The 26,459-nt window shown below is 39.9% G+C and overlaps 1 protein-coding gene across 1 annotated transcript; it reads left to right on the top strand.

Annotated features, from left to right (window-relative positions):
• The first annotated feature begins 1,179 nt into the window (after positions 1-1,179).
• ddc (dopa decarboxylase) lies at positions 1,180-25,134 on the top strand. Its single transcript, XM_061716393.1, has 14 exons — positions 1,180-1,327; positions 2,595-2,802; positions 5,464-5,577; positions 5,678-5,797; positions 9,776-9,910; positions 10,996-11,139; positions 13,262-13,328; positions 13,614-13,708; positions 14,984-15,051; positions 19,836-19,912; positions 21,257-21,276; positions 21,380-21,478; positions 23,148-23,249; positions 23,679-25,134. The coding sequence occupies exons 2-14, from the start codon at positions 2,602-2,604 to the stop codon at positions 23,877-23,879; spliced, it is 1,443 nt and encodes a 480-aa protein (XP_061572377.1). The 5' UTR covers positions 1,180-1,327; positions 2,595-2,601; the 3' UTR covers positions 23,880-25,134.
• The last annotated feature ends 1,325 nt before the right edge of the window (positions 25,135-26,459 follow it).

The following is a 26,459-nucleotide window of genomic DNA, read 5'->3' as shown; positions in this document are numbered from 1 at the left end:
CATCTCCTGAGAAACTGGCTGATGGTCTTCTTTTACTTTATTTATTTATATATTATTACTAACAGGGGCCAGAGTATTCTAGGCAGGACTCCGTGCTGGTACATCCAGGCCTTGAACTTTCCTGGGAGACCGGATTTGTCGATGGCTGTGAGCCAAGAAGACAAGTCACTCTTGGTCTGCTGTACTGCTGCTGCATCCTTCAGGGAGCTGTCAAAGATTTTACCCAGGCTCTTGACAGGTTTTTCGGTCACTGTTGGAATCTTGGTCTCTCCCAATGTAAAGCGGAACTTATCGGCCACTCTACCTTTCTTCAGGACCAGGGACCTTGACTTTGCTGGCTTGAAGCTCATCTTCGCCCATGTGATGAGCTGTTCAAGCCCCTGAAGGAGCCACCTGCACCCAGGCACAGATGTGGTCATCACTGTTAAGTCGTCCATAAAGGCTCTTATATGTCTTTGTGTTAAGTTAGTTAATTTCACAGTTTTGGTCTTTACGTTCCTGTTTTATTTTGTGTCCTATTGTGTTTAAGTTTTGTCTTGACTTCCTTTGTTCCCATCGGCCTTGATCGTCTGCACCTGTGTCTTGTCAAGCCTTCTGTGTATAGGTTGTCTTGTCTTTCCCTGGCTCGTCCATACTGTTTCCTTCATCCATGTGTCAGTTTGAAATAAACATGTTTTTTTGAACTCCTTCCTCCTGGTCTCCTGTATCTGGGTCCTATTCACCACATCCCTGACAGCCAGTACACCCTTCCAAAGCATTTAAACACAATACAAATCTCATTTTATATATATATATATATATATATATATATATATATATATATATATATATAAACTCAGTGTTTCATTTTTATCACTTTTAAACACAATGTAGAGATACCACGCTTCATAATGATATATATTAACAATGTTTAAATAATAATGTTTACCCAGCTGTGTTGCAAATTCTCTCAAATCCCTGGTTTAACCTTATTGCTTTATTTAATTATTTTGGAGCTGTTGCTGGATCTTTTTTTTTTAATGGATCTTTACAATAATAGCATGTCTTGCGCTCTATCACTGGTCATTACCGTGTGTGCAGCTTTACCGAAGTCCTTATGAATCAGTCTTTCTTGCGTTGGCTGTGAGGACCTTTCCCATTGGCTGGTCTGGTGGGGGTTGATGATGAGGGAAGTGAGAGGCAAGATAAAAGGAGCAAATGTCTCTCGTCCTGCTTACATGCACAAACACACTCCCCATGTGCCTGGCTGCCTGTCTACTGGTGGGCACACAAGAGGAGGTGAGGATCTACTATCTTAACACCGCTGCTGAAACTCTCACCTGCAAGAGTGAGTATACACACACACACATACACACACACACACACACACATGCACACAAATCCATACAGCATGTCTAATCCTATTTGAGATAAAGCTGAGGATAAGGGCTCTGCTTATCAACAAGGGAGAAGGACCTGCACAGTGAGACACTTGTTGAATGATATAACTGTTGTGTTGAACATGGGGCAATGTTCATATGCTTGTGTCCTGTTTGAATAGCTGTTATGACAGAAACGTGCACACAAATAAACTCTAACCTTTTCTTTTGCAGTTGACTGTTTTTAAATTGTTGAAAGACACCAATTTCCTGTTAAATGTATGGTGAGCTCTTGGCTTTCTGTTGAGATATATGTTAATGAATGTTTCCCATATTTTAAAATAATTCTATGCTAATACGATCAAGGAACTCAAGCCTGAAATCTTATTACAAATGTATAAAATTGTTTACTCTGATGTATCAGACTATGATATAATTTGACTACCGAACAGAGGTCTGTAGAAAAAAATCTCATTTTTAACACAGTAATGCCTTTTGCTTCCAAGGTGTTCTGTCCATGTCAGAGTAGTGAAACGAAAGTCAGCTCACCAGACTGGCTTAAGCCTGGGTCAGTGGTTCATAGACTAATTTCAAATCTGCAGGCTTATACAAACAGTCAAGAAGCGTGGCTACAGGTCTGTGTGCATTTGTAGCATAATACATATATTGTTACAGGTCAGTTAATGGCAAAAATAAATTAAAAAAACCTTGGAAGCTGAAATACCTGTCAATCAGTCAAAAATACATAACCACCCATCTTGATAGTGTTGTCTGATGGAGCAAATACTTCTTACTTTGGGTACAATTTCTATCTACGTAATCTGAGTAGCCAGAGTGGTTTTTCACTGTCATTTTAAAATTAACTTTAAAAAAATTACTGTTAATTTCCTCACCGAATAGATCGTAACATTATATTTGAACTATGTGATGCACCAAGAGTATGTAGTGTATGTGAGTTAGAGTCACAAATGATTCTTTAATATATCCACAATGTGTTAAAAATTTGCTAATGTTGATTAGCCAAAGTAAATGTATACATGTTTAGATGTGAGTGTCAGTATAATGATTTATCCCAGTTTGGTTTTATAACTAAAAGTGACATTTGTTGAGTTTATATTTGTGCTTGCTTTACCCTTCTGCAAAAATAAGACATCCTGAGGAAGACTCATCACACCTTCTTGACCAGCATAAAAAAACAAATGACTGTAAGTGATTAATCTCTGTGTTGCGTTCCAGTTGTATAATGGATGCTGCAGAGTTTCGGCGCCGAGGCAAAGAGATGGTCGACTATGTGGCTGACTACTTGGAAAATATAGAAGAGCGACCAGTCTACCCTGATTTGGAACCAGGATATCTCCGTTACTTAATCCCTACTGAGGCCCCATTGGAGCCCGAGAGTTATGATGACATCATAAAAGATGTGGAGAGGGTCATAATGCCGGGGGTAAGCTGGCATTTTATAATTGTTGTTCATCACAGAACTCAAACATTATCCTGTAAGATAAGTTAATTATGATGATTTTCAAAATAAAATAATTTCATATCAAAAATATATGTTTAAACAATATTAGCAAGTATATATACTGGCATGTTCAAACAAATGTACTTTTCATACAATGTTTTGCATTACCTTTTGAACAGAAATGATATGAAATAAGACGGTCTTTAATAATGGTACAGCTGCATTTCATAATAATGCATGTGATATTGTTGTGCAACAAAGGGGGTGCTGGTTCAGTTATAAAAGAGTTATTAATAATCGTCTTACGATAGTTATTGATAATTAATAAAGAAGATTACTTATGAAAATGTATAATCAAAACGAATCAATCAAAATGATGCACCACCTGACTTATCAGGAAAATAATAACTGAACAGCAAAATCAGCCTCAAGGTAACTGTTATTCCTTACATGCCAGCCTGTTGCCAGGGGGGGCATTACTGAACAACAGTGAAGGAAGGAGTCCGAGCACAGACCTTTGCAACCAGCAGCTGTGAAAATTATGTATAAAATAAGAACAAACAACTTATCTCATTCAAATTAATCAGAATGTATTTACACAAATGTTAAAAGATAGTGAAACAACACTTGATATAAATTCTGATGGCTAAACTACACATAAACAACAACTAACTAAACATTAAAGGCCCTGACACACCAAGCCGATTGTCGGTTGATGAGCGTCGGTGCGCGTCTGTCGGCCTAGTTTCCCCGGTGTGTCCCGCACGTCCCGTCGGGAGCTTTTCAGCCGATTCGACATGTCGAATCGGCGTCGGCCGTCGGTCAACAGCTCACTCTGTGATTGGCTGTTCCCAGAATTTCCCAGAATGTTTTTCGTCGTCATTTGCGGACTGAATCCAAAAAAAAAACATGGCGGACATTTCTTATTTTTTAGTGAATAAAATCAATATTTTGAGTTAGTTTCTGCATAAAAATGCGTTTTGTTTACATTTCTAGCGAGAAATATATATTTTACTTTCATAATATTCACTCAGTGAATGTATATAATGACTCGCTTTCCCGTTGTTGCGATGTCTTTTTCAAACCTCGCCAGAATAAAGGCTGATTTATGGTTCTGCGTTACACCAACGCAGAGCCTACGGTGTAGGCTCTGCGTTGGCCGTACCCTACGCCTTACCCTACGCCTTACCCTACGTCGTAGGCTCTGCGTCGATTTAACGCGGAACCATAAATCAGCTCCCGAGCCGGCAGGCAGAAATCTCGAAATTTTCGGAGCAAATTTCTTAAGATAAGATAATCCTTTAATAGTCCCACAGAGGGGAAATTTGCAGTTTACAGCAGCAAAGGGGCAAAACAAGAGGCATCAATAGAACAGGCGTAGCTACAACTGTTAGATTTCATCTATTAAACCAACAACGACATCCACTGCCAATCCAGGAAGCAGGAAGACACGGAGGCACACATCAAGCACTGGAAATCTGCAACATAAACCACAAACAAAACACAAAACCGACACGGAGCCGACCAAAACACGAGCAGCAATCGACCCAAATCTTGAAATCTGATCACAGTCTGAGCTAAGCTACGCTACCGCTACCTAACCCCAAAAACTACAGAGCAAGCATGCAGGTGAACAAGCCAGTGTGTATGTCTATGTGTGTGTGTGCGTGTATGTACTGTATATGATCATGTGTGTGTGTATGTATGTGTGTATGTGTGTGTGTGTGTGTGTGTGTGTGTGTGTGTGTGCGTGCGTGCGTGCGTGCGTGCGTGCGTGCGTGCGTGCGTGCGTGCGTGCGTGCGTGCGTGCGTGCGTGCGTGCGTGCGTGCGTGCGTGTGTGTGTGCGTGCGTGTGTGTGTACATGTCTTTGTGGCTATGTGTGTGTGTTGTGGCTATGTGTGTGTCGACCAAACCAAGTTCTTCTGATGTTTCCCACACAGAGACGCACCAATGTGAAACTAACTTCACATGTGTGCTCTGGTCATTCAACTGGGAAATGAGGAAGGGTTTTTTTCTGTTGTGGAAGAGCATGTCATCAAGATCCAGCAACGTGGATGCAACAGATGATAAAATAAACAAACACACTTAAACTAATAAACATAGTTGTGACGGGATCAGCGGTCCGGCTCACAAACTCATTTCAGTGTAGATGAGGGGAATGCATGGGCACTGCAGCTGGGCTTCCTTCAGATCCAGGTTGGTCCGAAGGCGTTCACGTAGGGGCATCTATGGGTCCCTCGTTCGCGGGTCACTCGTTGCAGTCTGTTTGCCATTTCAGGGCAACCAGATGCTTCTTCAGACACAATAATGGAGAAGGCCGGCCCATAGCTATTGGCTCTTCATGCTAAAATAGGAGCTGTGGCCTTCTTCATAGCTCACAGAGAACTCCATAGGACTGTGGACAGATCTGAGGTAGGATATTGGGAGCAGGAGACAAGGACAAAGAGCTTGGGAGAAAGAGACCGAGAAAGGGGGGAGCCTGCTCTTTATAGCTGGGCCGAGGCTGCCATAAATCGGCAAGTGGCCCTTCCTGTGTTTTGGGGTCTATGCCCAATGAGGGTGTTATTACTTATCACCGATTGGGCCAAAAATGCAAGCCTCCTGGGGCTGTACAACGTTTACAATGTTTGATCTTTTTCCAGGTTACCCACTGGCACAGCCCGAGGTTCTTTGCTTACTTTCCAGCGGCTTCCTCTTATCCTGCTATGTTGGCTGACATGCTGTGTGGAGCCATTGGCTGTATTGGATTTTCTTGGGTAAGGCACACAACTAAAGCAATTTAATATTCTGTATGTCAAATCATATTTTTAAGCTTTAACTGCTGTTTTTGCAAAAATATGTTTACATTTCCCATAGGCTGCCAGTCCAGCATGCACTGAGCTGGAGACAGTGATGCTAGACTGGCTTGGGAAGCTCCTGCAGCTGCCTGAGTGCTTCATAGCTGGGACAGATGGCCATGGAGGAGGTGTTATTCAGGTATCTTTTTTAGTGCATCTGCTACACAAGCATAGTATGTGTTGAGCATGTACGTTTGTAGAGAAGCAATAAAGGCTTGAAGCTCCATTTTCTGCAACACGAATTCTGACTGTACATAGGTTTTCGAGAAAATTACCCTGCTTCTTCCTTTTGATCAGAATCAGAATCAGAATCAGACTTTAATGACAAGGTTTGAATACATCAAACAGAGAATTTGACTTCGGTTAACACTGTCGTGGACATACATGTTATAATGCGCCAATTTTTCCAATGAGTTGGTGGGGATCCCGGCACGGTGCATCCAAGTGAGCGAGTGAGCGCCGCGGCCTTCGTGGCGCTCGAACCTGGAGACTGTGTTTGGGGGGGGGGGGGGGGGGGGGCGGTGATAAGAGGGGAGCCAGGGAAGGCGTTGAAAATGAGGGAGGTGTGGTTATCAGCAAATGTGTGTGTGTGAGCGGTAAGTCTGTGAACGTTGCCCCAGAGCTACTCCTCAGCCAATGTCCTTGGTGTTATCAGAAGGCCTGGTAGGCTATAGTTAATAGTATATATAGTGGGTATAGTTATAGTTAATAGCAGTTAATTGTATTCATGGATAGAATTTCAAGCTTTGGCTACAGTGAGGAGAGTATCCAGGTTGAGAAATCCAGACTCATGCTGTTTGCTGATGATATATTTTTTTTTCCCCCACTATTTTCATAGTATGACTACATTACCATTTAAGATGTTTTGCAACAGATTATAAAGAACAGGGATGAGGCGCTATGCCTCAGATTTGGATGACCATAAGATGGGTGGTTAAATTAATATTTATCATTGTAAATCAGGCTGCTGTGGTGAAGACAGACTTGAGCTCTTGATTTACATTACAACCTTAACTTTGGTCACCAGACCAAAATGAGTTCCCTCAATAGGTTGGGTCAATTCAGCCTTAGGGTGAGTAGCTCAGACATTGAAATTTTCCTGATATGCAAATCTGGATGAAGGTGCTTGGGTAGCTCCAGAACTCATTTGGGGGATTGCACATTTCTTTTGGCCTGATGACACCTCCCATATTTTTAACCAGGGAAATCTGGGAAAGGAAATTGAGGAGCATGTTTTGAAAGCTGATACACTACATGAAGCTCCAAATACATTTTTTAACATCATTTTAAATTCCATCAGAATTACCCTAAATAGTGAATTTAATGTATGCTTGTACCACAAAGTTTCTCCAAAAAAGGTACGTCTAAAGTATTATGAAAGTGTTTACAGGTAAATACATTTCTGATCCTCTGTGCTCATAATCATAGGCAATTTGTGCGAGATTGATTTATTGTCTTTTTTCTCTGATGTTCAAACCAGCGGTAATTGGCAGGAAATTGCCTTTTAACGTGTCATTTTCAGACAGACGGCATAGAGACGACAATGATGGTTACAGGGATTGTTTCGTGTTGAAGAAAGCGAGGCATGAGTTTAGTGTTCCATTGACAGAAATGGTGAAGCAGTAGCGGGGGATGCAGTCTATAAATGATTGCGTGTGTGTTTATAGGATGGAGAGTGGTGGTGCATGAGAGTGCACTCTGATGACAGATCATTTCATGTCTCCTCTATTGTGACCACCTGAATCCGAAGGCGTGTTTATGTGTGTGTGCTCATCTGGTTCATCGTGTTTTTTGTTTCTGTTTCACTATTCTTCTGTTTTAGAGCAGATTACCAGCTCACTATGGCAACAAATGGGGCTAGAGCAGCAGGGCTAATGAGTGTTGCGACAGCACATTGCCAGCCTATTATTATAAACACTGTGTCACCACTAAAGGGACAAAATTATTTAAGAAGATTAAAAAAGCAACAAAAAAAAGTGGTGACCTTAAAAGGTCGCTTTTTATCCCCATGTGACTTGTTGATAACACCAGTGTGTCAAAGATTACAAATTCTAACTGTCTGAAGTCATTTAGGGAAAAATGCAACTTCTCTTCATGCATTTTCTTTTTAAGATAGCTTTCTATGGTGTCTCTCGTGTCAGCTGGGAAATGAAAGATTTGTAGCAGAGTACAAGAGTACATAAGATGGTGAAATGCCTGTTTAATTATGTTTGGAAAGGAACAGTATATCCATATAGTGGAGAAGGATGGATGAGAGTTGGAAAACTGTAAGGGGATCAGGGGCAATGTGTGGCCATAATTACACGTCAGGTTTGATGTGTTTTGTAAGCAGGAGAAGAACAGGAAGTCGACTTGAGTAATTTTGGAGGACCAGCCTTTGCTTTTGTCAACAGCTTTTGACCAGGTTTTCTGACACCCGGTCCCGGGTAATAATAGTGATATGTTTGAAAACTGATTGAATGGTCTGTTGCATGAATACTTAATTGCTCTAATTTCACTCCACTTTTGTTTTTGAAATGAAATAAAATAAAATTGGAAGGGAGACTGGTAGCTGGGCAACATATATATATATTATATCCAAAAATATCCAGTTTTTTCACTTGTTCTTTTGCATATTGACATAAAGTATGGTTGTGTGTAACATTTTAGTCTCTCTAAATTTTAGATTCATATCTAAGTTCATATTCATATTTTTTTTCCTAAATATTTTACATTTTATATTGAGTCAAATGGTGTGCCAACGGACAATTTCATTCTAATGTGCATTTTTGATGTATGCACAATACAAGAGATAACGCTAACTCAAAATTATAATTAACACCAGCAACATCATTATTGAGTATCAAGTTACTGCATCCACAAATCCTTAAAAGTCCCATCCTATATTCATCCATGAGGTATTATAATGTCTATTAGCAGCTGAACTTAAGATGTTAGGATTTTTACCACATAGTCACGTGTTTTAATTTTAACAGCTGCCTGAGAGTCAGATGGCAGCTCATTTGCATCTGTAGTCCCTGGACAGACTAAAGACACAGCAAATGAAAACAAGTAAACACAATGGAAACTCAACATTGGAAAACATTTTGCTTCACTGCTACAGCTGCTTGGAACCTGAGCAATCTGAAAGTGGTCCACCAGTTGCAGGCAATGACTTCTGAGTCAGGCTAAGAAATAATAGGATCAATATTAGGACCTCCATTTCAGATGTTGTGATATTCCTTTTCTAAAATAAATTGCAAAGACTGATTTTGTTCTTATAAATGTGTGTGTTTGAGCTCATCTACATCCCTCTACATGCTTCGTTCCAAACATATTCATTAGTTCTTTGGTCTATTTAAAGGAACAATTGGTATCCATTCTGCCTTCCTTTCATGCAAAGCTTCAATACACAACTAAAAAAAAAAATCACCATCACCACCCCAGCATCCACCATTAAGCTCTGCGCGTCATTGCTAAACTACCCCAATTTATTATCACAGGAACTTAAAACATCTTTATGACGCAGATATAATACAAGACAGAAGATAAGAAAACAAAATCTCTTTGTTCCAGACCTTTGTCTTCACCAACTGCTTTCTTGCTATTAAAACTGTTTTTACATTCAGTTTCTGAATGCTTTGATATTCACATATGAAGTTTGCGCGTCATTGCTAAACTACCCCAATTTATTATCACAGGAACTTAAAACATATTTATGATGCAGGTATAATACAAGACAGAAGATAAGAAAACAAAATCTCTTTGTTCCAGACCTTTGTCTTCACCAACTGCTTTCCAACTCTTGCTATTAAAACTGTGTTTACATTCAGTTTCTGAACGCTTTGATATTCACATATGAGGTTTGCGCGTCATTGCTAAACTACCCCAATTTATTATCACAGGTACTTAAAACATCTTTATGATGCATATATAATACAAGACAGAAGATAAGAAAACAAAATCTCTTTGTTCCAGACCTTTGTCTTCACCACTGCCTTCAAACTCTTGCTGTTAAAACAGTTTTTTTTTAATTCAATTTCTGAATGCTTTGTTTTTCAGTTTGTGTTTCTTATTTTTGCCTTTTGGAAAATACAAGTTACATTCAGCTGATTATTATGTTGTATTTCTCCATCAGGGTACAGCCAGCGAGGCCACGCTGGTTTCCCTGCTCGCTGCCCGCTGTAAAGGGGTCAGACGGGTGCAGACGCTCCACCCTGAAATGTCTGAGGCTGAAATCCTCTCCAAACTAGTGGCATATACTTCTGAACAGGTAAACATAAAAGACACCCTTTTAAAAGTATTTTTCTTAAATCATGTGTAGGTTATTCTAGAATACATGTCAGATGAATATGTTATCTGTTTGATGTTGTAGAAGAAGCATATTAAGAGTGTTTTAGGAAGGTTAGTCTACATAAAGTTATTTTTATGCTGCTCACTCGCTATATGAAATCAGATCTAAAAAAATAAGTGTATTTGCAGAGTCTATGTCGGCAAGCCACATCGGTCATTAATGGCTACTAAGTAACAGTGAAAGAGGTTTTCAGTAATTGAGTGAGACAGGGGGTCGGTGAGGCAGAATCTAGCTCTGATAGGTTTTAATACCAGCCTGACTTTGAGATTGGATCAGAGACTCGCCTGAGGGCCACGCAGACCTTTGCAGGAAGTACGGCTGTGTTTTCCGATAGTCTGTTCAAGACCACTGTTCTTTTGTCAACAAATATCAGTTTCAGAAGAAAATGTAGATTTCTTCAGTAAACTACTGCAGATGATACAGATACAAAAAAGTGAAAAGACATTTCCAAAACTGGACTTTAAATTTCCCAAACTGAAACAAACTCATATTCGAAATCTACATTAAATCTTAAATCTGCGCCACCGTGCCCCTATCTTGTCTTCCTTATCCCACTGTAGTTTATTTACATTTAGCACAAGTCCTGTACATTCTGGCATCCCTGGAAAATAGAAAAAACCTCCTGTGACAAAAGGCAGAAGAGTCATTCCAAGCTGAATGCATCATAGCTGGTCTGTTTATATCTATAACATTAAAGTGCTCTGGAGAGGGTCATCTTCTTCTTGGATTAAAAAAATCCACTCAGCTGCATCATAGAGCTCTGATTTCAAACTATTTAATATTTATTCTACTGCTAATGGTTCTGTGTTTCACAAATGTAAGGTTTACTGTACCTAAAACGTTCAAGCTCTTCGTCTTAAAAATCTTATTCTTGTGTCTATAACTCAACCTGTTTACTGTTACCACTTAAAGGAATGTAGCCTAGATGTATGAACACGGTTTTCAGCAGGACCACACAGCTTAGTTTGTGTGACTCACAAACGCTGCTTCTCTCTCCACCTCAGGCTCATTCTTCAGTGGAGCGTGCTGCTCTGATTGGAGCAGTAATGATGAGGAAGGTTCCCACAGATGACCAGTATGCCGTCCGAGAGGACATGCTGAAGAAGATGGTGGAAGAAGACAAGCTCGCTGGACTCATCCCTTTCTATGTAAGAAAAAAAAAAATCCAACACACAGCTGACTATCAGAAATAAACACGTAGAATAATATTATTTTTCCACTGAATAAACTATGTTCATTATTGAATTACTAGCTGTATGCAAGGGCGTAGGAATGAGTTTAACATTGGGGGGGACATATCGGAAAAGGTTTCCTCAAAAGGTCTCATTTTTATTGATTGAATCTAAATAGTATTGGTACAGTTGTAGCGCTTGAATAGAATGCATGGTTAGTTGCGCTGTCCTCAACTGCTTTGCAGCAAAATTGATCGATACATAGACTTACGGCCTTGATTTATCGCTTTTGCCAAATATGAGTCGTTTGATATCCCTATTTTCCACCTTTTTGTGAACTCTTGTAAATGATCTCCTGCTGTTGGTCTGTCCCTCACTTCGGCTCCCTGCCTCAAGCCATTGATGTCCCTGCATGGCATTAATGTATTTACAGCAGACAACAATTTATATATGAATGTACAGTATCAGCATTTGACTTACAAAAGTATCTGTTACGGTTTTTATGTTACAGAATGAAGATTTGAACGGATTTGAGGATGTGTAGTCTGTTTACAGCACAACCTAGCTAGCCCTTACAGTAAAAGTTTTCACTCATTTATGTTAAGACCTCACCTCAAGCCCTGTACCACCCTCTCCTTTTCCTGTTTCCTTCGTGCTGCTGCATTGCTGCTACTAAACAAACACAATGGCTTTAGAGATGCACATCTGAGATAACAGCTCCTGGGCGTAAAGGTGGCCCATTTTAAAAACCAAAAAAAAATCCACTCATTGATCACTCTGGAGTCACATTTCCCCATTTGAATGTGCAGCACACTAGTGGGGTGTTTTAGTGCAGCTGCTAACCTAATCATGACCTAACCCAACCCCTTACAGCACTGTGGAAATAATTAAATAATTATTGAAAATGTATTTTTTTCAAAAACATCTTGCCATCAGTCCTCACCTGTTCTCCTTTCTTATATTATATTATAATCAATATTAATCAGATTTTTAAACCTTACCTCACACCCTGAGGCTCCACCTGGCTCTCCTCTCTCTTCCCTGAATGTATTACAGTTTTTTTCATGATAAAATGGTTTGTTTAGAAAGTAATAACAGGCTAGCAGATATTTCACTACTCAATTTAAGACCTCACCTGAGCTTCTTCAGTCTCTTCACCTTTCATTCCTTCAACTGCCTCACTACTCCATGTAGCCTACTATCATTCTCCTTTCTCATGATAGGACATTATTGCACATAATATCTAGTCGAGTCGAGTATGATTAGTTGTTGTCCTTGTTCGTGAAACCGTGACAGTGACGTTACTCTTCTTAATACAAAAACAGAGTAAGTCCTGCTGCTGTTTCAGCTTTTTTTTGGGTGGCATTGTGCTGAAATGAGATGACAAAACATTTGCTTGTGTTAGCATTACTCGGGAATGCTGACAAAGTTAGTTAAATAATGGACAAGTGATCATCCCAGAATTAAGATGACTTAACTCAAAAGATATGGTTTATAAATATGAATGTAAACTAACAATAAGACTTTATAAACGATCCTTATTCATGGTAACGTTACCTACTTAGCTCATAAGACTGTCTGTTGTCAGACCTGTGTCTGTTGACGCTGCTGCTGTCTCCCACCTCCCAAACACTTAGAACCGGTGAGGAAGGGGGCAGGGCGAGCGCATGGTGCGGGTACGTGGCCCGCTCGCAGTCAGAATGATGTCATTTAGTTGTGACGCAGCTGTACATGCCCCGAGGCTTCTGGTGAAGGATAACATTGTTTTTGTTTAACCTAATGTACCTCTATCTAGTTAAGTGCAATAATCCCTGTCTCATCTGGACCTACAGATTGCTCTCATTGAGCTACTGTATAGCAAGGAGACTGCAGGGGCCTGGCAGCTCTGAGCCGTCTGTGTCAGAAAATCATCCATCTTTAATAGATTCATATTGTATAGAAGCAACAGAAACTGTATGTACTGTGTTTAAATGTTAATTTCTTGAATAAAATATTTCAGATTCAATCTCTTATTTTGTAAAAGTGAAAATAGAAAAGGGTAGAACATAACAAACACTGCAGGATATTGGTAATATATCTATGTATATGTGTGTTTCAGTTCTGTGCGACTCTTGGCACCACTCCATCATGTGCTTTTGATCACATCACCAAGCTGGGGCCCCTATGTGAGTCAACAAGTCGCAGCCACACACTCAGTCTTTCTGATTCATAAGAGGAAGTGGTCAATTAGTTTTACAACACATATAAATCTTTTGATTCCGATCCTTTGATTGGAAAATGGCCAGGGCCCTCGAAAGGGAAATCCAGATCAAAGGTCCTGAGAAGTGAGCAAATATGTGTTCAGTCAGTTTTCCAAAAAGGCGTGTTTTTTTTCAAATACTGTAAAATACATTAAAATGTAAATCTTTTTTACTCGTGAAGATAACTTCCCAATTTTATGTCTTTTACAGGTAATAAGGAAAACATGTGGATGCACATTGATGCAGCTTATGCTGGAAGCGCATTCATCTGTCCTGAATTTAGACCTTTACTGAATGGAGTTGAGGCATGTAAAAATTTCCTTTTTGTATGGTGCTTTACATATTCGTCAGTTCTTGGCATAAACTGTGTAATTAAACTGCAGCATAGATATCAAGAAAGAAAATAAATCAAATTTCAGCTTTCGTCTCAGCTTGAATAACATTTTCATTTTCAGTACGTTCCAAAGCTTGAGGAGTCTAACCTTCTCCATAGAGACATGCTCTCGCCGAATAACAAGAAAACCACTTTCTGTTTAATTGCATGGGAGATATCGCTCATTGCATCTATGAAAGGAAACACTAACCTTATGATGCTTGAAAAGAGCATAACGTTAATGTCAAGGAGGAAGCATGGGAGACCGAACAATAGGCCAAACAATCTGCGGGAGACACAGAGGCATCAATCTGCCTTTTGAGGCTGCCAAAGCAGCTGTTGCTTCCCAAGCTGTGCAGAGACGCAGAGATAAGGATGGAATAATTTCCTGAGGCAGCGGCAGACCTTTATATATCACTGTTTATTAGACACACAAGTTCAAGCAATGTTGGAGGGGAGACACAGAAATTGACCGTAGAACGGTTTCATTTTTTCTCCGACTGATACCACAAATATGATCCACACTGTCACATTTACTTACTGTTTTCTTCCTTATTATATTATTTTAATGCATGGACATAGGAAAGGAAGTGGTTTCTTATATTTTTCTATTCTACAAGCTTCAGTAAAGACACAAAACATGCATTTTGTACCTTTTTGATGAGTGTTGCCTTTCAGAGGGTTGGTTGCTAGGATGAGAGTGATGGATGAGGAGGCAACCGGCTCTCTTTATGTCAGTCAGGATTCTGTATCACACTGTCCCTCCATGCGGTTTCATTACATCTGTGGAGGTAAAAGAAAGGATATTGGAAAAGATAACCAACAAAAAGATAGCAGCAGATAGGTAACTCTTTGAGTAATCCCAGCTAGGAAGGTATTATTTCCAGTGTGTCTCTGGCTTTCTCTGGATGTTCCTCTTTTGCATTTCAAATAATGCGAGCCTGCTTTAGTCCGGATAATACTGTTGGTAACAATGCTGCTTCTGCATCAGATATTGTAAATAAAGATGAGCATATAAATGATTTAACAAGAACAAATGAAAAACAGAAAAAGGAAAATAAAATTAAATTATTGATAGAAATGTAATAGCATGTTATGCTGTTATGTTATGTTTGCTTGTGTTTTGCCTTTAATACCTCTTAAATATTCAACTGTGTAACTTCAATAGTATATTCTTTTTGTGATTTTTAATTCTATTTCTTTATAGTATGCAGATTCTTTCAACTTCAATCCACACAAATGGCTTTTAGTCAACTTTGACTGTTCAACCATGTGGTAAGTTGTCCAACACACCTCTTGATTTAAATCTATGTTTTGCTGCATTCATGTGCAAAGTCAGTTAGATCTGCGGAATAATAAAAAGAAAACATTGCAGAAGATGTATCTGTGGGTGATGCAAAGAGCTGCGCAGAGGGAGAATCCTCGTGCTGTTTTAAGCATCCAGGATGGTTTATATTGTTTGTCAAAATATGTCCCAGTTTATTTTTGATGTGAGTCATTGTTGTTTTATGGGACCATGAGGGATGATATCCATCCACACCTTTTTCATTTGTTCAGTAAAGATAGGGCTACGCCTTCCACCTGCCCCGTCTGTCAGCATCAACAAAAGGAGGCATGCTGGCCACAAGATGGAAACTTTTTCAATCCCTAAAATATAGTCATAGGAAGAGCTTCTTCAGACAGTTTCCATCCCCTCTGTCTCTGTCCACAACTATATTACATGATATCTGTTACCAGATAGCCCTGACATGGCACATTTATAGCCATTTAAGTGTTATCCAAGGAGACCTTTTTTTAAAACACAGCTCCGAATGTTGATGAGCATGTCCTTTTTTTTAGCTGAACCTGGTCTTTATTTGAGTTGTTAAAGATTAAGAAACAAGGAAGAAGTTTCAGGGTGAAGTCCAATAGCACTGTAAAACCACTTGCATCTACTGGAATCGTTTATATTCAAAGAACCACAAAGAAGACTAAAACTGATCAAAGCAGAAGATCAAAGTAAATAAAACTGAGAATCTCCAGTCAGACACATGCAACAAGTAAACTTCCTCGTTGTATGTTTGTATAGATTCATGCTGCAGCAGCATCATGAGCCCAAAACCACAGTTCAAAGATGTACAAGAGTCGTTCAATGCAAGAGGACCTGCAAATGTTTAATGATTTATGCTTTGCTTTAGGTCATCATGAGGTCATGCTGGAATAAGACAGGTGTTTCAGGTTTCCCAACATGTGGAATTATTACATTACATTATATTGAGCAGACGATTTTATTCAAAGTAACTTTCTTAAGAGTAAGTAAATGCCACTCAGATGAGATTCAAGTGGAGCTCGGGGATTTAAATGGGGAGTGCAGTTCATAACAGAAAGTGCTCTTTGAAGAGGAAGTTTTCAACATCTTCTTAAACGTAAAGAGGGACGACTCTGCTCTCGTGGCCACAGAGAAGACTCTCAACAGAGATCGTCTTTTATGAGGAGAGGGCAAGGCCAGTCTACTCCCTAGTGTGAACACCGTGCTAGTACAGGGGTTTAAAGCCCTGGAAGGTCGGCTAGGAGGGCATTGCAGTAATCGAGGCATCCTGGGATGCCCAAGGTTGAGAGTGTGGTCCGCAGTACAGTATGTTGTGGTGAACTGTATCAAAGGCAGCAGATAGGTCAGGAAGGATAAGCACAGAGGATTGACCTGCTGCTCTTGGTGCTCTTAGGGCTTCTGTCAGCCGTTTCAGTGGACTTTTTTGAAACCAGAGTCATTTATATCAAGAAGGTTACTTTGTGTGAAGAAGTCTATGACTGTTTGGAAACTGCTCGATCCATAACCTTGGAGAGGAAGGGAAGCAGGGCTGATAGTTCTCAACCAGAACAGGGATGAGAAAGTTGCATGAATGTAGCTTGTTTTAAGGCCAACAGATAAGACAAGCAATGTGCAGCTGCAGCTCAGGAATGATAACACTTGTGCTTTCCCATCAAGTGAAGACTCCCATCTGGTCAATCTAGGACATTTCAGCCCAATGGAAACGGTTTTAAAATTAAAGCCCACAACATGGCCTCTTGATATTCTGCCTTCAAACTTTTTTAAAACAGTTTTTAACTGCATAGCTCCGGATGTGTTGCAGATAATATATACTTCTCTTCAAACAGGCCAGTTTCCTCAGGCCTTAAAAACTGCAGTAATAAAACCTCTTCTAAAAAAATCTAATCTGGAACACTTAGTAACTATAGGCCAATATCAAATCTGCCTTTTTTGGGGAAAATCATTGAAAAGGTCATTTTCCAGCAAATTCATGCTTTTATGATGCAAAATTTTTTAACGCATTTCAGTCTGGATTTCAACCACATCACAGCACTGAGACCGTACTCATCAAAGTGTTAAATTATATTCATCTGAATAATGATGCAGGCAAATCCTCTGTTCTGGTATTACTGGATCTCAGTGCTGCATTAGACACAGTTGATCATAACATACTACTCAGACTCAGACTCAGTGCTTCAATGGTTCAAATCTTACTTGCAAGATAGGGCCTTTTTTGTGTCAATTGGAAACCATGAGTCTGAGAGAACCAAGATCACATGTGGGGTTCCTCAAGTGTCACTTCTATTCAACATCTATGTGCTACCGCTAGCTCAGATTATGGAACATCACAACATTTCCTACCATACTTTATGCGGATCACACACAGCTTTATATTTCAGTGTCACCACATGACTACAGTCCCCTACTCTCATTGTGTAACTGTATTCATCAAATCAATGAGTGGATGTGCCAGAATTTTCTCCAGCTAAATGCAGAAAAGACAGAGGTGATAATTTTTGGCCCTAAAAATGAAAGGGAAAAGATCAGCGCTCACCTTGGCTCCATGTCATTGACAGCTACGAATCAAGCCAGAAATCTTGGTGTAATTATTGACTCAGACCTGAACTTCAACAGCCATCTAAAGTTTATCACTAAATCTGCCTATTACCACCTGAAAAACATTGCTAGAATTAAGGGTATTCTGTCTAAACAAGACATGGAAAAACTTATTCATGCATTCATTTTCAGTAGGTTGGATTATTGCAATGACATCTTTACAGGCCTTAACAAGAAATCTATTAGGCAGCTGCAGCTGATCCAGAACGCTGCCGTCAGAGTCCTTACAAACACCAGGAAACTGGACCACATTTCATCGGTCATGAAATCACTACACTGCTCCCTTTCATTACGTAACCAAAATGCAATTTGCATCGGTTGGCCTCCGATGCGTGAAACCACGCCCACAACTAACTCTGGCCGGAACAACAACAACTAACTCCGCCGGCCGGAGCTTCCGCCATTTTTTCGTAGCGGTGTATCGCGTCATTCAGGCAGCCAATCAGCACAGAGCCTCATTATCATAGCCCCGCCCACTCAGAATCCCACATAGATAATGAGGTTAGAGAATGGGAAGATAAAGACATGGCTCAGAGGCTGAATTTCTAATTTATTTAGCAAAAACAATCAAAAGCTTGTTTTTAAGACATTCAAGGCCTGTTGAAAATAGGTATTAGATGCCATAATAGGTCCCCTTTAAATACTTTCTGAAAACCGCGAATGAGATGCGTACCTGCGGTACTCTACTGCCCTTAGTTTTCAGCAACTTGTGGTTTTTATTATTTTCACTTCTTTTCTCATAATTTTATTTCATTTTATTTGTTATTTACTGTCTAATTATGTCTTGCCTACCAGTGGAAAGTAAGGAATTTATTTTGCTGATGACTGCTGGCACAAAAAGCTATGACTTGAAGGGGGTCTGAAGGAGCAGTGTCCATCCGACAGCTAGTCTCTAAGATATTTCGCATTCAGTGAGGGGAGAAAAAGAAATGAGCTTTGCACTGCCGACTGGAGGAGGGAGGAGCATGTAGATGGACCGCTACAAGCGATGTTTGCATGAACCATGCAATGCTCAAGACTTGAGCCCATGACGGAGGTTGACAGGTTGGGACCAGATGGGCGATCAAAGTAATTACTGATAATAGCTACCTTGTCTGTAAAAAAAGGAAGCAAAGCTGCTGTGATTTAGGACAGGTGGATGTGGAGGAGGGCTCAGCGGTGACTCGAAGACAGATAATAGTTTCTGAGTATCTGATCTTGTCAATGCAATAAGACATTTTTGCTTTAGTGATGGGGTAGAGAATGAGGTGAAGAGAACTGAATCATTTCTTTTTTCCATTCTCAGTCAGCCAGGGGCAAGGCTGGGTAGAGTGTGTAGGTTTAGTGGATAAAGGACAAAGACTATCCAGGCAAGAGGGCAGTGTAGAGCTGAAGGTCTCTGTAGCAGCATTTACCTCAAGCAAGGAGAATGAATACGAGGAGGCAAGACGGTGATAGCAACTGAGGCCAAGTGCGTGGAGGACAGGTTATGAAACCTGGACTGAGAGGACTGGTGGACTGAGATTACTGGTGCTGGAAAACAGAAAAGCGAATGAAGAAAATGTTCAGAGATGTGTATTGTTGTGACCAGTATGAAATCAAGGTAAATGAAATTAGGAGGGACAGAAACTGTTCAGCATAAGGTTTGTCTGAGTGGATGTCACCTAGGACGAGTACTGAACTGTCTAAATCTGGGATGGAAGTGGTGTATCGAACCCATCCACAAAGTCATTCAGCCGTCCAGGGGGCCAGTAAATAACCAGGACAGAGATTTGAACTGGAACTGTCACCATGATAGCATGGTATTCAAATGTAGCTTATATTTGTGAGGTAGCAACGGAGCAGACTTCCGTTTGTCAGAAGTCACACAGACTTGCTTGTTATGGCAATAGGACAGCAAGTCTACTGGTGTTCTTGCTCGGTGGACTCGCACAGGTAGACTCGCTGATCTTTACCTGAGTAGGTACAGTATTCACACAAGGAGGGCAACACACGAGGGCTGACGATGGCCTCGTGAGTCCATGGACTATTCCTAAAAACAAAAACATAAACAAGACAAAAGGAAAAGGAAAAAAAACTGAATTTCCATATTTTAAAAAGTGCAGGGATCTACTGGATTTTTTTGTAGAGTGAAATCTTCTGGTACTGTATGTTTTTTTCTTATATTTGTCAACAGGGTAAAGAAAAGAACAGACATCATTGGGGCCTTTAAAATGGAGCCACTCTACCTGAAACATGAAAACCAGGAATCAGGTAGAGCTATTTTTCACTTAAATAATCTGACTCGGTGACCTTAGAAAAAACCTGGGGTCTAATGACAGCAACAAACAGACGTGACCTTGTTTTCTACCCAAACAGTGAAAAAGGTTTATCACCAGCAAAAGTGTTACTGAACTCATCTGCATATATTTACATTTCAAAGGCAGCTGAAATATTGCTCTGCAGTGTAGCGTAGCCCGAGAACAACAAAACACAAGCAAGACGGGTAAATATGACTGTACGCTGCGGCATCTATGTACTGTTTGGGATGATGAATCTGCTTTTTCAACCTTACTATTGTGAGGTTTTTGATATATCTGGTTCTGAAGGAGTATGATTAGGCATCCCCCGCACATCAGTAGCGCATATGATTATCTTGAGACAGAATGTTCAAAGACGTCGCAGGCGTCAGTGCCTCAACTATCTATGTTATGAGAGGAGTAAAAATCCTGCTGGGAGTGAGAAGAGAGGTGAATAAAAGGTCACTCTCTGGGACAGCTGCTTCTGTCCTATTATGATTCAATATGACCAACCAAAGTACAAATACATTTGACTAACTACGAATAATAACGTATGTGACTAACTAAAAATGATTACACATCTGATTAACTCAAAGTGATTACACATGATTTCACATCGGCAGATGATGCAAACATTGTTGTCATATGTAGCAAAATAAGGTAAATTTCCCCCACGTCTTTACCCTCAGAGACACCCAGGCAGATACCACTCTGCCTTGAAAACTTTACACACAAAGCAAATAAAAAGCTTTTTCTCACAAATAGAATCATGATTATTATTCCCAAGCATGCCCTGGAAGACATTTAAAAAGATTTTCTCATAATGAAGTTCTCTCTCTGTTACTTCGTGTGTCCTGGTGACATTTGTGCGGCCTGCAGATGGGCTCAGATTTGCACTATAATTTGCCTGACATACAAGCAGACACAGAGAAAGACAGACAGTTACCTCCCACCACACAGAGGAGCCTCAAAAAAGCCTCTGCTTGTGCAATCTGGACACTTCAATCTAATTAGTGCTTATTAGCACGAGCTAAGACAAGTCTCCATTGAGATCCGTAGAGAGTGACAGTGATGCGATCAGCGAGATGGACAAGGTGGGCACAGTGACAGCAAGCAACACCTGGGGGGACAAAACAACAAAATGAAACATTGGTTTTACTGAATGAATACTAAAACTGTACTCTGAGTTAGTCTGTGGCACCAATACAATTTGAAAGTAAAAGGCTTGTTGAACCTACAATAGTTTTGTTGTAACCGTAATCCGCGACCAAAACATGTTTAACATGTAATAGATCTCAGTTTGTATTTCTTCCCACAGGGCTGGTCACCGATTACAGGGTGAGATACATTATTGTTACAATTGATGACATCAGGAATTGAATTGCAAACGTTGGAGATAAAAAAGAAAAGAAACACTCACTCTCCTGCTCTGATGCTACAGCACTGGCAGATCCCTCTGGGAAGAAGATTTCGTTCATTAAAGATTTGGTTCGTACTTCGCATGTATGGACTCCAGGGACTGCAAGCTCACATACGGAAGGTGAGCGACTCATCAAATGAGCCACCTAATGGTCGCTTCACTTCTGATTTCCCTGGATTTGTTTCTTTTTAACTGTGTAGTGAAACTGGATGTATGTGCTTCTAAAGGACTGATGCAGCTGTGCCAAAGGTGATCAGCCTGGCGTCAATTTTTCCCTTGATCTTATCTTTTCTTTCCCTCTCTTTCTCACTCCCTCTCTCTTAGTTCTAGAGAGAAATAAGATAAATCAACCCCTCGTGGCAGCCGCACAAGCCTTCATGCTAAATGCCACCTCCATCCTTCTGTGGCACACCTCTCCCCTTCTAATCCTTCTTATCGCTAGAGTCACGTCTCTGCTCTCTTCTTAACTCTATCTTCATCAGCATACTGTTCAACATCCCAACGGCTACGTCTGACCCGTCTATCCCTTTTTGCAGCAGCATTTTCTCCCAAAGCCAGCATCTTGTCTCTGGCTTTTTTTCCTTTAAATGCTTTACGTCTGAATGCCAGTCTCTCTATTTCATATTCCTCGTCATCCCTCCAGTTTACTCCGTCAATCAAATGAGCCTGTTTCATGTTCAAAATCCATTTGAAATGAAGAAGCAGGCACCGATCCCTGCAGCTATATGACACACTAATTTGCTGTACATGTGTCTTTTAAATTTGAAAAATGCAGTCAGGCATTTGATCATTGACGTTTATATTGTCAGACAGTTTTCTTTTAAATAGATTACCCGTCGGCCACTCCTTTTTTCTTGGGAAAATAAGATTTAATTTCACTAGTTGACTTCATAAGCACTAACCTGTTGCCCTCCCAAGAACATGGTAAAAGAGTTTTTAATAACATCATGTACAAAATATTTGTGAACAAGCGCACTTGTGGTGAATTACTTTCTGGAAATAATCAATAAACAAGGTGGTGGTCAATGAGATGTTGGACATTTAAACCCAAGGTGTAATTAGAGAGGAGCTTGCATGAAAAGTGCAGTAGAGCCTTGTCCTTATAACTGAGAGTGCACTGATGCCACTTCACCTTCAATCCAGTCTGTCTTTGATCTTAAGTGGATAAATGAAGCACGCCGCACCATGTACGAAAAGAAAAGATTAAAAAAAACACTGTGTGTGTGTGTGTGTGTGTGTGTGTGTGTGTGTGTGTGTGTGTGTGTGTGTGTGTGTGTGTGTGTGTGTGTGTGTGTGTGTGTGTGTGTGTGTGTGTGTGTGTGTGTGTGTGATCACATTAGTGCACAGCAAGTGGCTGCACTATCAAGAGGAGATGCAGTATATTTTGGTTGGAGGGAAAAACTGCGCCTTGCTCCGTGTATTTATACAACACTGCCCTCTAGTGGAGATTGCTAAAGCTACAACCTTAAAAAAACAACCCTCGCATGCATTAAAATTAATGTCCAGGCAACAGTTTGAAGGATTTACCGCAACAAATACACTGTTGGATCTTGTGTCACCTTTTGTCATGACATATATGTTGATATATAAGCTGTATTATGTAAACCTATAACTTGTTTGTTGAAGTGACTAAGAAACAATAGAGTTTCAGACACAAAAAGACACAAAAGAGGACACTGTTTTCCAACTCTCTGGGATAATATAATCAATGAGATGATCTGTGCTGAATAATCCATACATTTGATCAATAAGATCAATACAAGTGGATTAATATGTCTTCTGTTTGCAGCAAGTGGCCCTGGCCAAAGAGTTTGAGAGTCTGGTGCGAGCAGACAAGAGGTTTGAGGTCTGCGCTGAAGTTGTCATGGGACTGGTCTGCTTCAGGCTCAAGGTAACAAGATACCACCAGTGTGGATCCACTTATGATGTGATGATTCCTGTCACCCACAAGGAAAATAGATGTTAAACCCATCTCATTAAAGATGATCATACAGTATTGAGCTGTGGATGCAGTTGAGTCTTTATTAGTTCTTAGAGAAAAGCAAGCATATGCAATGCAATGATCTTTAGAACGGTGACATAAACTGAGCCTTCATAAAGTCCTGTTACTCAACAAATGACTTCACATCAGCTTTAGTTTCAACAGCTGAAACTAAAAAAAGAGCCCTGTAACAACTGGAAGTCATTCTTTCTGTTTTTATGTCATGTAATATACAACACTCACTAGCCGCTTTAGTAGGTACAGCTGGTTTACATAATATATGGAATATATGGACACATGCATGTTGTCTTCATCCCTCTGCTTGCTCCTTCCTCTCAGGGCTCTGATGAGCTGAACGAGAACTTGTTGAAAAGGATCAACAAGAGCAGAGAAATCCACCTGGTGCCCTCCCAGCTCTCTGGCCGCTATGTTCTGCGCTTGGCCGTCTGCGCACGCACTATTGAGTCACGTCACATCCAGGAAGCGTGGCGACACATCACACAGCTCGCCTTTGAGCTTCTACAGGAGCATCCTCAGTGACTGGGCGGCTGGGAGGAGGCTGCCCATCCTGATGCTGTAACCAGTACCAGAGGCGGGACAGACGTTTTGCAAATTTCGCCGATATAAAGATATCATAAATCTGATTTAAGGATTTGCTTAGCAAGCCAATATATTTCTGTCTGCAACCAGTTGTCAAGAGTATTGTTGCTATTTTGCATTAATTGTACAAATTAATGAATATGAAGATATTATAAAAAACCCCACAAATGTTCAAGAAAAAGAGAGAGATGCAGTTCCCACATGCTGCATTTTAGATCAGCAACTTCTTCAGCCTTTGTCTCCGCTTCTATCTGTCCCTGATTAGTAATAATGTCGTTGTTGTCATCATTGTGCACTTATCTCCCTACAGACACTATATTCTATATTGTAGGTTTATTTTAGTAGGAATGTACGTTTTCAGAAAACTTATTGCACATTGAGTGAATTAGATTTTGTTTTTATGTGTGGCTGCAGTTTTTTGTAGGTGCTCATTTTGACACATCACCCTTGGATGGCACTGACAATGTTAAAGATCCATTAGAGTTCATAAAGCGTAAAGGTTTAAGTATCCTAACATTGCCCCGCGTAATCAGGTTAACCCTTATATAAGTGCAATATTTTTGTGACCTAATTTGTTATAGTATTCCTATTTGATTTAGGGAAGTATAATAGATTATTGGGAAGAAATAATCCTTCTATTTTACCTTTTAGACTGCTGAGTTTGGATTTTTCATTCCTATATCTTATGCACAGCACGCCAGTATTTTCCAACCTGATGCACAAGACAGTGATTTATTTAATTTTCCCCCTCATAACTAGTGTGTACCGCATGACATTAAATCTCTGCTTTCTGATAAAAACAACACATCAAATGATTTTAATTTAAAATGTAAAGTTTCGATCCTAAATTGTACAATTTCACGGAATACATCCTCTCTGACTCTGACACTAAACGCTTTTATAAAATCAAAAGTTCATCATTGTGTGATGTGTATCTTTTAAATTTGCTGAAGTCTCTTTTCATAAACTATAAATACATTTAAGACGGACTCTCACAATGAACTGACACATCACAGTTTCCTGACCACTTATGTCTGACTGTGTATGTGGAGAAAAGGTCATGTATGACGTGTTATCACCCCACTTTGCTGTTGATTCACATTGTATTAAAGTCAGCTCCTGTCCAGGTGTTTTTTTTTTGTGTCAACTGCCTGCAATGTAATGGGTTTATTTTAATAAATTCTGCTGCTGTTTGTATGCTGTGATTCATTTCTCATGAATACATCAGATTCACTCATAAAACTCGATGCTTTTCAACCTGTCTGGACATAACAAAGGCTCAGCCTGAGGCACGAGTTGATGTGGCAAGCTTTCACAATCGTTTTTGTATGCTTTGTCAAAATTCCGGATGCAAAAACACCCCAAAAACAAAAAGACTTTTCTACAATACTATTTAAAGAAGCGAGCTCATATATTTCTGCTGCCGCTCAGCTGAAGTGTATTCAATTAAACATGACAAGACACGCACACAACCAACAATGTGCAGCCACCATGCTGTGTCAATCAGCCTCCTCTCAGGATCCTAATCCCTGAAAGCAAACACCAGCCCCCTGGAAATACAGTGCATTAGACTTTAATTCCCACTTCCTGATTACTGTTTAAAAGGACTGGCCTGCTCATGCACCTGCTCCAACAGGTGATATGAGAGCAGCTGTATTCGAGGAGGACTTACCTTTGAACTGTTCAGTGATCTTGATAAGAAAAGACTAAAGAGCTGGGTCACATGGCCTGTCCTTTTAGATTAAATGGTAAACATGATGGGACTTTAGGGACATTACAATGCAGCTACAAAGATCTTCGTTCAAGTACTTACAACTGTCTACTTGACCTGTATGAATAAAATATGGACTTCCAATAGAAATTCCACTGAGCAGAGCAAAAGGCACACAATGGAAATGGTGCACCATGGACTATTTCAAGCAGCCTAATGAATAACACTCTAAGACAAATTGTCTAATTTCTTCATGCTAGTTAATTAGTTTTCCAGCCTGTGTCTTCATTGTAGTTGTTAAACACTGTTGTCAATAAAGTTGGCCTAAAACATATTTAAATCTCTTTTCACAAAATGTTTGTAAATAAAAATAAATAAAAAGTCAATTAAATAAAGAGGAATTTTTTTAAGGAACAGTTATTGCAACTGTATGGGGAACAGTGTATATGACACAATTCTTCATGTTAGTTTTGAGTGTTGAACCGCAAAAATAAAGTGGCACAACTAAAATAAATGAACCACTTAATAATTCATATTTAAACTACTGTAATATGAGATAAAATCAATGCACTATAAAGCTGCAATCATTGCTGATAAACTTTTACTCTTTTTTTTAAATCTTAAATTATTTCTTTTAATCTAAAAAAGTGTTTACTTCATTGATAAAACTTTTAGATTCTAGAGAAAGACAAACATGACAACCTTTCACTTTTTAACTATTTTAATTTGTAATAATTCTAGGCTGAAATGAAGCTGAACGCAACCTCATCCCCTCTCTGTGCAGTCAGTGTGTGGGGATTTTATGCCAT

This window comes from Cololabis saira, chromosome 3, assembly GCF_033807715.1.
Source record: "Cololabis saira isolate AMF1-May2022 chromosome 3, fColSai1.1, whole genome shotgun sequence".
In the NCBI taxonomy this organism is placed as follows: domain Eukaryota; kingdom Metazoa; phylum Chordata; class Actinopteri; order Beloniformes; family Belonidae; genus Cololabis; species Cololabis saira.
This window is presented reverse-complemented; position numbering and strand designations above follow the sequence as displayed.

Excerpts from the sequence above, each read along its gene's own strand:
- ddc (XM_061716393.1), top strand. The coding sequence starts at position 2,602 with ATGGATGCTGCAGAGTTTCGGCGCCGAGGCAAAGAGATGGTCGACTAT. Across the intron at positions 5,578-5,677 it reads GCTGTATTGGATTTTCTTGG|GCTGCCAGTCCAGCATGCAC; the intron begins GTAAGGCACACA and ends CATTTCCCATAG. Across the intron at positions 15,052-19,835 it reads TTTGACTGTTCAACCATGTG|GGTAAAGAAAAGAACAGACA; the intron begins GTAAGTTGTCCA and ends ATTTGTCAACAG.